The sequence below is a fragment of the Danio aesculapii genome, chromosome 11 (genome assembly GCF_903798145.1).
Source record: "Danio aesculapii chromosome 11, fDanAes4.1, whole genome shotgun sequence".
Taxonomy (NCBI): domain Eukaryota; kingdom Metazoa; phylum Chordata; class Actinopteri; order Cypriniformes; family Danionidae; genus Danio; species Danio aesculapii.
The window spans coordinates 30,760,334-30,771,715 of record NC_079445.1 but is presented as its reverse complement, the minus strand read 5'-3'; the positions used below and the strand labels follow the sequence as shown (position 1 = coordinate 30,771,715).

The 11,382-nt window shown below is 36.0% G+C and overlaps 1 protein-coding gene across 1 annotated transcript; it reads right to left on the bottom strand.

The window, feature by feature from the left end:
- Positions 1 to 3,463: 3,463 nt before the first annotated feature.
- rs1a (retinoschisin 1a) lies at positions 3,464 to 10,669 on the bottom strand. The gene is made up of 6 exons (XM_056468749.1): positions 10,615 to 10,669; positions 10,392 to 10,417; positions 10,196 to 10,316; positions 5,541 to 5,682; positions 4,657 to 4,852; positions 3,464 to 3,720 (listed from the first exon to the last, which is right to left on the bottom strand). Exons 1-6 carry the CDS (start codon positions 10,667 to 10,669, stop codon positions 3,568 to 3,570), a joined length of 693 nt encoding a protein of 230 aa, XP_056324724.1. The 3' UTR covers positions 3,464 to 3,567.
- Positions 10,670 to 11,382: the final 713 nt, after the last annotated feature.

Genomic DNA, 11,382 nt, shown 5'->3' with positions numbered 1-11,382 from the left:
GTGATCAATCTCTATGAGATGGCACAAAGAGAGATAGAGACTGTTGACTGTCATATTCAGAGTTACAAATATAATAGTAACATAGACAAAACAACGTCTATTTATGTCTTAAATATGTTGACTGAACTTCTTAGCCTAAATATCCAAAGAGGTTTAATATTTTTAGCCTCAATAAACGGGTAAAATCTATATAGAAAACGATATATTGCAGAACAAAACTGCCGTAAATTGTGCATATATTAACTTAAATTGATAATATAAATAATAATAGACTAATACAACTACTGAGCGTGACTGAGGTTAATTTCATGAATGGACCCCATAGATGTTCGAACAATCACAGACGCCAAACAAACAAAAACACAACGCATAGCAAACGAAAAGCACAAGTTACCTTTCTGTTGTCCATCACTTACCACGACCGACACGCGATTACGTGAGGAAATTAGTGTTGGATAAAACGCAGCACAAATCAAATCTAGCACGTATTTCCAGATGTGGAGGAGTGCGAATACAAACGCCACAGGTTTCAGATGAGGTAAAGCTTTCAGCACAAAATGCCGAGTCTGTCTAATTTGAGAGCGCAGCACCTGCCTTCACTGACTCGTGAGTCTGATAAGGGTTTGTTTGATTCATCTCAGTGACTCGAGTCTTTCGGATTCGTTCGGTAAAACGTTTTGTTCAGCGGTTCATTTATGCACCTACGCCCGTATGTGGCGATAGGTGGTTTCGGAAGATCTATCCCTCACTAAAGGTACAGAATGTGTCCCATACATAAGCTTATTTGTCTTATTTTGACTGCAATGCCATAATAAATGGTAACAACCCACCAAAAACGCTTTAAGACTAATCCTCTTTTGGCTTTCGCTTTGGTGTGACTTTAGCTAATATGTTTTGGCCAATGCTAACAAATATTTTTCATGAGTTCAACATCTAGCTGTGCAAGAAAATACAATCTAACATAAAATAAGTCATTTTTACTGTATTGTTTTCAAATGAAGACAAGAAATCACTTCTCTGGAACCTCTGGACACTATGACCAAAAAGTTGTAAAGCACCAAACGTGAAATTTGAATACCATTTCGGCTAAAATATAAAGAAAGTGGTTATAATCAGGCGACAAGCTTACTCAGAATGCTTAAAATGTCAGCGCAATAGAAAATTAGGCAAATAATTGCAAGAAAGTCCAACTTTGAGAGAAGGGAAAAAAAAAAAATAATTATCATGTTGACTACAGGCCTTACATTACACACCGCTGAACAATGTGCTTGTGACATGTTTGTATTTCAAGTCTTACCATTGAAACTTACCAAATCATTTTATTCCTCTCACCACAATGAGACACTTTAACCAAAAAGACAAAGAGGCTTTTATAAAAAATAAATAAAAAAAATAGAAAAATGAATAAATCTGTAGTTGAGTTATGTTTCTAATGTCAAAACCTCTCTTCGCTCTACTAACTGACTGAACGTGTCCAGAGCTAGCTTCGCCTGAGGGAGGGGAAGTTAAACTACCATGCTTCAGGAAGAGACCAGTTTAGCAAAAGGGCTTTATTGCAACAAATAAATATTAACATGCATTTAAAATAGTTATATACACTTAAAAAGATTGTTTAAAAACGACAGACTCAAGCTCCAGCCAGTGCAGCTGTATTCCCGCGGCGGCTTCTCAGTTGGCTCCAGGCCTGCAAGATCTCCCTCTGCGTGACGCTCCTGCGGCGGCTAAAACAGGAGAGCCGCGCGGCCTCGGACCCCACTCTTTGCAGCAAATATCTGCTCAAACCCCTGGGCTCATGGACGCGCCTCTCTGCCATCGGATTCACCTGTACATTCAATTCAGTTGCGTGTATAAATATCTGTATACTTTTTAAAACTCCCTTTTGTGAACCCAAAACACACCTGTTGTCTGGCCGTGTAGATCAATGAAGCGTGTCCTCTGTTTTTTGATATGGCGCTTCGAGATGCCGTGCAGCGCTTGCCTTTAAGACCAGGAGCTTTCATGGTGGACAGAAAAGTGAGGAAACAACAACTGCTGCTGAACAGAGGATACAATTTATAGCACATGCAATCAATTCACCTGGTCAACAAGCAGGTGCATGGCTTAAGATGATTTGGAGCGCATGCGCACTCGCTTAGATTAGGAATTTATTAATTTAGAGTACATATTTACGTTTATCTTAAGCTCTTTCAGTCTTAAAACTTTCAGAAAACTTTCTCAACATTTGTCAGACTAATTCCATCAAAATAGTTATGTTAAAAAATAATTTATTTGTCACTATAATTGTGGACCTGTGGTTTTCAATATCATATTATTATTAAACTTCATTTTGTTAGTTTTATAATAATTTCACTTGTCATTAAGCTTTATTTTAGTTTTAGTTTAGAAGTTAGAACTAAAGTAAAGATTTTTGGCAACTAGCTAAAAATAAATGTTCATATTTATTTATTTATTAATGTATAGATATATGAACCTGCTCTAATAAAATGTCATTCATTCATTCATTTTCTTTTCGGCTTAGTCCCTTTATTAATCTGGGGTCGCCACAGCGGAATGAACCGCCAAACCATCCAGCATATGTTTTACGCAGCAGATGCCCTTCCAGCTGCAACCCATCACGGGGAAACATCCATACACACTTATTCACACACATCAATTCTAGTTTATTCAGTTCACCTATTACACATGTCTTTGGACTGTGGGGGAAACCAGAGCACCCGGAGGAAACCCATGCAAACACGGGAGAACATGCAAACACAGAAATGCCAACTGACCCAGCTGAGGCTTGAACCAGTGACCTTCTTGCTGTGAGGTGATCGTGCTTCCCACTGCACCACCGTGACACCCCTAATAAAATGTTTTATATAAAATGTAAACATATTTTAATGTTATTATTATAATTGTTTTAATTATGTGCATTTATCTGTTGTCCAAATTACAGAGTAAAATTGGATCCAGGCTGAATAAATCAGAAAATATGGAGAAAGATTTCCTTTATTCAAGTGTGTTGTTTCTCAGGTAAGCCACAAACACAGTTTAACAGTACAGGCTCATAATGAATATAAAAAGGAATTGGTCAGTGGGAATCAAACAAGCAAAAACACTCACAAACCACATCAGAAAAACAGTAACACAACACTGAGTTCAACTCCAGTGGATCTCCCCATTTCTATCCAGATTGAATATCTGGTTTAATAATATGGCTTCAGCATGCAATGGATGTAAACATAACTGATTTGCCAAAGCAATACTTCTTTTATATATATATATATATATATATAAAAAAACATGACATGACGTGAAAAAAAGAAAGCATAAAGTAATTTACCCATAACATATTCTAACAATAATTCCCAGGAAATGAAAGAAAATTATGTGAATAATCAAATAATCAACGAGTTAGATGCAGAATGTTAAATAAAACACATAAATAAAATAAAAAGCAAACGATATCCATACCAGATGATAAATAAAACAGATTGGCCAGTGATATTCACTTTGGCATGTTGTGATAGAAGAAATGGATGGTGTAAAGGAAATAGTTGGGAATGGCTTTGCTTATTAGCTAGATCAGGCGCATTTATTCATGCAAAGCAGCAGCTCCAAGCGCATGGCGATGCGAGTGTGCCAGCCAAGAGGGAGGATACGGATGTAGCGTGCTACGATTGGTGGACGCAGCAGGTTCTGGACTGTGGAAGAGCGGTCGGAGTTCCCATAGAACACCTGAGGAAAAACAATTACAATAAGATACATCAATGCCAACTTCAGAGTGGGTCTGAGATGAGCTGTCCCATTTTGCACATCAAATTAAATTTACAAGTGTTATGTAGAAAGTATTTTAAATGGATAGTCATTACTCACCCTTGAGTGAGTTCTTTATTCAATTCAATACACTAAGGAAGATTTTATGAAGAAAACTAAAACCTGGAATCATAATAGACTTCCATAGTAGAAAAAAAAATACTATGCAGCTCAATGGTTACAATTTTCTTCTAAATATCTTCTTGTCTGTTCAACCTGTAAATAAAGTCGCTTGGAACAAGAAAATGGCGAGTAATTGATGTTTCAAGTAATTTAAAGATAAAAATAACGTTGCAAATAATTTTGGTGGGTGACACGGTGGCTCAGTGGTTAGCACTGTCTCCTCACACCAAGAAGGTTACTGGTTCGAGTCCCTACTGGGTCAGTTGGCATTTCTGTGTGTTCACAGACATGAGCTATAGGTGTATTGAATAAACTAAATTGGCCATAGTGTATGTGTGTGAATGAGTGTTTCCCAGTACAGGGTTGCAGCTGGAAGGGCATCCGCTGTGTAAACATATGCTGGATAAGTTGGTGGTTCATTCTGCTATGGCGATCCCTAATAAATAAAGTAATTAAGCCGAAGGAAAATAATTGAATTAATAATTATGGTGAAAATACCATCTGATCTATTTGTGTTGCGATTATGATATCATTGTTTTCCATAATCATTTTAAAGAGGAATAAACCGATATGGAAATTTATATCTAGAAGCTGATATATTTGGAAACTGATAACAAATATATAGAAATTTAGCTCAATATTAATAGACAATAATGCTTTATATGCGGAAGCCTATTAGTCGATAACCTACAGTATAACTTGTGATTTTCCAAGACAGGCTATTTGTCTTCTTACCCTGTTGTTTCCAGTTTGGTCTTTGTAGTAGATCCAGTTGAGACTGTCATTAATGCGGTACTGCATAGTGTACTTGGTAACCCACTCATCAGAGTCACAGCGGCCCTGGGACAGGATTCCAGAAACCACTTTCACCTCCTTCAGGTCAATCTGAAGCCACTGGCTGGTATCCTGGAACTTGGACAGCCAGGCACATCTAGGGGGGAACATACACAAATTCACAGAACCCACAGTCAAGATCTCTGGAAGATCAAAATCCCGAAAATCATTGGATAGGATTTGGTTTTAATAGGAGCAAAAGCATTCAAACAGTTGTTTAAATGTTTTTGAAGTCTGAAATCTTCATACTTTTAAAAGTATACTGAAAATGTGATTTTCTTGGTTGATTCTACTAATTTATATTACTCTTATATAGAGGAAGAAATACTTCTACCAAAAAAAAAAATCACTTTAACGAAATATATAAATATATAAGGTGGCTCAGTGGTTAGCACTGTTGTCTCACAGCAAGAAGGTCACTAGTTCGAGCCCTGGCTGGGTCAGTTGTCATTTCTGTGTGGAGTTTGCGTGTTCTTCCCATGTTCACGTGGGTTTCCTCTGGGTGCTCCGGTTTCCCCAAGGTACAAAGACATGCGCTATAAGTGAATTAAATAAATCAATTGGCTGTAGTGCATGTGTGTGAATGAGTGTGTATGGTTGTTTCCCAGTACTGGGTTGTAGCTGGAAGGGCATCCACTGTTTAAAACATATGCTGGATAAGTGGCGACCCCTGATGAATATAGGGACCAAGCCGAAGAAAACTTAGTTCATGAATAAATAAATATATAATAATTATGCTATATATTACAAACTAATCTATGCTAAACAGTATATTAAAAACTCACCCAAATCCTTGGCTGTTTAGTCTTGCCCTGTTTGGCGTCCAGGAGGAGAACCAGCCTGTGTACTGGTCTTCATTAGAGCAGCTGATCTGATCTGAAGATATAGATCCTGCCTCAAAACCCAGAGGTTTATGGTAGGGACACTCTGGATAGAAAATTGAAGATACACAATATACTATGATATATTACATGATAACAATGTACTTAAAACTTATCAAAGCAATTCGGCTCAGCGAAAATGATTAAAATCACTGTATTATGCATACCAGACCAGTAGATGGCGATGCTAGTTTGTAAAGAAATACTACGTGTTTGAGCACATTTCAACAAATTCCTGATTCAGTTCTCAGGTACTGACACATCCTGTACACAAAGAGTGAGTGAAATCAAAATTTAGAATCATTATTTAGCTAGCACACATTATCTATGTTTCCATCCACCTGTTTTAATGCAAATTTTGGATATCTGCAAAAAAGTTTAATGTAAACGCCAACGTGCGCATCAATTTTGAAAATGCTCATAAAAAATGTATGCGCACAACTTAATAGGATAAACTTTTTATTCGATAAGAAAAGATGCGCATAAACTACGATGGAAACACGTTTACCGAACAAATTCCAGTATGCGCATTAATAAAAAAGTCATGTGATTTTGTTATAAGAGATCATGTGATGATAAAAATGTGTGTAAATGAACAAACCAGCAGGCTAAGCACATTGTAAAACATCTAAAATGTTGTTTTGGTCATTCTAAAAAGAAAGAAAACATTCTTAACCGTTTCAGTGTTAGTGTTATTATATTATTAACTACCTTCAGAACTGTCAAGAGCGTCTGTGCTTGACGTCTGATGCCTTCAAACGCTGCCATAGGCTTATTGCATGTCGGCAAAGTATTTCATAGTCTTCTGAGGTGCAAGTAATTTATCAAATAAGGAAAAGATTCACACAGGTTTTTATACCTTAATAAATTAAATTGCTACTTTTGATATTTGGCACCAGTTAATCAAGAAGTTACGATTTTGTTCTCTTTGACTCATCCCAGCAGGCACACAACATCATAAGACGTTAATATTAGGTTAGATTTAGGTCATGATGTCAGGTGACCAAACTTCAATGTCTAGCCTGCGTCTAATAACAATGTTATTTTGATCCAATAACGCGGTCAAATTACATTGATATTTGGTTGATTTTAGGTTGTGTTGGAAAGTGACCAAAATCCAATGTCTGATAGATGTCATGGTGGTAACGTCCACACAACGTCAAGGTGTAACATGACGTTGATATTTGGTTGATTTTAAGTTGGACATTGGACATTGACGTCAGCCTGACATTGGGTTCTGACGTCAACCTGATTTTCATTTCCAAACAAAATCCAATTTCGCCATGACGCTGGGGTACGTTGGGGCAAAACGTCAACATGACGTCATGTTGACATCCTGTGTCTGCAGAGATTGGATGGAAACGCTGCTTTATTCGCACGTCTTTTACTCATAAATTTAATTCACATCATTGAATGGAAACATAGCTACTGATTATCTTTAGGTAAACAATTAATACCTGCAAGTTAATCCACTGTAAAAAAAAAAAACTTTTGTAATCTTCAAAGTCTGACCATTTGCTTCCACACAGTGGCGATCCTTCTCTGTTGAAGTCAGTTTAAAAGAATCAGGTACAGTATTCTTAACCACACCCCTCTTACCATTAGTTTGCTATGAGGGAATGATGCACAAAAAGAAAGCCTTGCCCCTTACTCAATATTCAACTTCAGTTGGAAGTACATCAACATACTGAAATAAGAGGGTCTGTAACTTCTGGTTTACATGAACTTTAGCATGCAAAACACTCATGATGTCACCATTTTCACAATTTCACATTTGTGGTTTCATGAGAGACAATAAAGGTTTCAAAAACTAGCATGTTATCAAGTTTGCATGTTCAGGCTCCCAAAATGCTATTGTTACGACAATGGCCAAAATGCTTAAGCAGATTTTTTTGTTGTTGTTGACACAATAGTGATTAAAAACACCCATATATTTAAACTTTGTCGATATTTTAAAAATTGGAAATATGAATATGCATCAGCTCAGTTCAGGATTTCTAACTCCAAAATCAGCTATGAATTGCCAAAATTTTTTCAAAAAAAGCTCGCAGGATGTCCGACGGATCTGACAGGAGGCTTAATAAAACATTAGTCACGCGATCAGAGAGATTTCTTTGTCCCGCTGTGTTAAAGAGAAATGGACAAAGCGTTAATCTGCCGGCTCTATAAATCCATGCTTCCGCTCTTCTGCTGCTTGTGACTTTTTTCAATCCCAAAAGCTTTAGTTCCCCATACCGAAAGATCAACATCCATTAAGACTTTAGGCTGGCAGATGGTCACGTTCCACACTAAAGCTTCAGTTCCACATCAGTGTTTTTACATAACAGTCCCTCTTATCAAGGATTTAGGATGCTCTTTTTGACATGCCAACTTCGCGTAGTACTTTAAATGAAATTAAAAGAAAATAAAACACATGTATCCTGAGTTAAATTTCTGTTTTTAAGGGTGTCGACACACTAATTAGTAGCAAGGTCAGTAATTTCATAGTGGCGTACTTGTAACCTAACATACATAGCTTTAAAGTAAATGAGATAAAAATGCACATATTAAAGCTGCATTAGCATTTTTGGCTGAAAGAGAGAACGCTTAACAGTTTAAGCTGGATTTGTTTTTGCCATAACTGAAAATAAAACGTGAAAAAGGACTTTATCAGCAGAATACATGCATAATTGACAGCACACAGCACACAGACCTATAGTGTAATCCTTATAGAGGGATATTACATGCTGTTTTTTAAACAAAAGGACAAAAATGATCTTATTGGGCTGCCATGATGCCATGTTTTACGTCATCTTTTGGATTAGGTATGTATCGATATGGAAATTTTGATACTCTGATAATCATTATATAAAGCAATAATTAGACCTATGAATATGTTTAGTTATTAGCAATTATTTTTTATATTTAAAAGCCAATAACTGACATCTAGGTCAAATTTTTATCACCAATATTGAAATTTAGGTTATACCATTAACTAATAAATGTCTATTTGTTATATTTGGAAGTCAATAACCGATATGTAGGCTAAGAGATAATATATTTTTTTTACTGTTGTACCATTAACTCTTTTTTGTGAAGAAGCAGATAACCAATATTTAGGCATACAATCAAAACACAAATCTTGATATTAACTTCCACCAGTATGTAAATTTGGGTGATATTGTTAACCGATAAGTCATTATATTTGGAAACCGATAACCGATATCTAGGCTAATGAATACAATACAATCTTTATATGAATTTTCACTTAAACGAAATTGCTGGTTTCCAACATTTTTAAACATTTTTTTAAACAGATTTTTAATCTCATTATATCTGGAAGCAGATAACATATAAGAGCCATGTAAACACAAATCTTGAAATTAACTTCCACCAACATATAAATTTGTATGATATTGTTAAGCGATAAGTCATTATATTTGGAAACCGATAACCGATATCCAGGCTAATGAATACAAATCTTTATATACATTTTTAGCTTAAATGAAATTTCAGGTTTCCAACATTTTTAAACTATTTTTCTTACTCCTTTTTTAATCTCATTAATAGCAGATAACCAATAATAGGCCTATAAACACAAATCTCAATATAAATTTTCCTTAGCTTAAAACGTAAACAAATAATGTCAATTGTAAAGTTCTGTCCTGAGGTCATAAGCCAGTGCCACTCTGACCTGTCCGTGCCCTGCTTTCAATAGTTTGACTGACAGGTCCTATTCTTGTTAATCTTGCCAATTCTGAGTAATCTTGGTAGTCTTGGTAATTCTTGGTAATCTTAACATCTCCACATAATGAGATTACCAACCTGCATGCTGATTTGTTCCATCTTTCTCAACTTTCCTTATCATTTAATTGTAACACATCAGTCTCGTCGGAGGACTCTGAACACGAGCTGCTCTGTGTTAATGGAGCATGTCTGCCCTGTGGTGGTGTGCCAATGGGATACGGTGATGGCGCACATGGCCCAGGTGACGCTGCAACCAAATGATTAATGACTTTCTGTGCCACTGCAGGTGGAGGCTTGTCCGGGAGCCAGCTCATTCACACATGCCCTGCCTTCTGTTTCCGAAGGGCACCAGCTACTGCTAACTAATCCATCCATCTCAATTCCCAAAGAGCGAACACTCTTAAAAATAAAAAGGGGATTTTTATAGTGAGTCCGTTGAGAACCATTATGGGTTCCACAAAGAACCTTTCACTGAAAAAGAACCATTTTCTAAAAACATATTTTTAAGCATCCTCCATTTGTGGAGGTTACAGGTTTTTCATAGAATCATCAATGCCAATAGAAAGCTTTATTTTTTTTTAACAGTGCAAAGCTTCATTCAGATTTCAATGGGAATTGATTTAAAATTCACCCTAAGCCAATTAAAACAGTTACTATTTAATGAATTAATAATTAATAAATGATACATTTGCTTGACACGTTCTGATTTAAAACACTTGATAGTAGCAGAGCTGAGAGCAAAATCAGAAACCAATGATAAAAGTCTAAAAACACATTGTCATGACATGAATAGCAGATTTTCTTCAACATTTTAGTGTTTTTCTCTTTTGTACCTGGCATGCAGCCCATCTCCTGTGGCCAACTTGATGAACCCTTGGAAAGCATCTTGCTGGAGGAATCATCGCAATCACATTTGCAGGATTTTCCAGCCCATGTATCGTTGCTTTCGCCATCCTGAACACACATTGGTATTATAAAAATGATTGTTGTTTAATTACTTTTAATATCAATATCAAATGTTTTAATTACCGTTTGTGCCTGCAGACCAAGAAAACCTATGGAAAATGTTGGAGAGTAAAAAAATATTATTATTATTATTTATTATTTTAATTGACACGATTTAAATGCAGATTATTTAAATGCATAAAAACATTTTTTTTACAAAATATTTATAATTACATACTTTTTAAAAATTTAATCCACTTTTTTATTAATTACTGCAAATGTAGTGAAAATACTCAACAGCACATACCTTGAGACACCAGCAGGATGGCTAACAGTACCGTGTTCTGCAGTCTGTACTCCATGATGTTTATTTTTCGAGTGGTGGACCACCGCACTGATGTTAAAGGGGCTGGATTACTGTAATCCACAGAGCCCTAATGGCCTTATCTAATGCCCTTTATCTCAAAGCTCCTCCCTTTACTGCAGAAAGCTAGTTTTGAAATTGTTCACATCCCAGTCCGACTGTTGTCTGTTAAAAAAAGAGAGAAATAGCCAAATGATCGCAGATTATAAAGCCGGACGATCACCTTCTGTGACCCACTTAATGGTTCATTGCATGCAATTAACTCAATTCAACTTCCCAGGCAATCTGTTGATGCACATTGCTAGATACAATATGCCGTTTGATGGAGAACAGAAATGAAGGCTGGTTTCTTTTGTCTGTTTCATTCTTTTTGAGGATTTATTTTTGTAATCAATGCTACTATGAAATCTTTGTATTATTTATGTCCTTTTTTGTGCGTGAAGATATTATGAATGATGACCAATATATATATTTTTAGTTATTTAATGGTATTAACCAGGATATTTAATGGTCGAAAGTGGTTTAAGGCTACATTCAGGCTACTTGAGCAAATATGCATGTACACTGACAGGTGTTTGCAATGAAATAATACAAGCTAGAATATACAGCAGTTGGGTAGACATTATTATTTAATTGTTATTAATTACAGCAGAATATACATTATAAACGCTGTTGAATTCAGACATGCCTGGACTTAAATCAAATAATGTT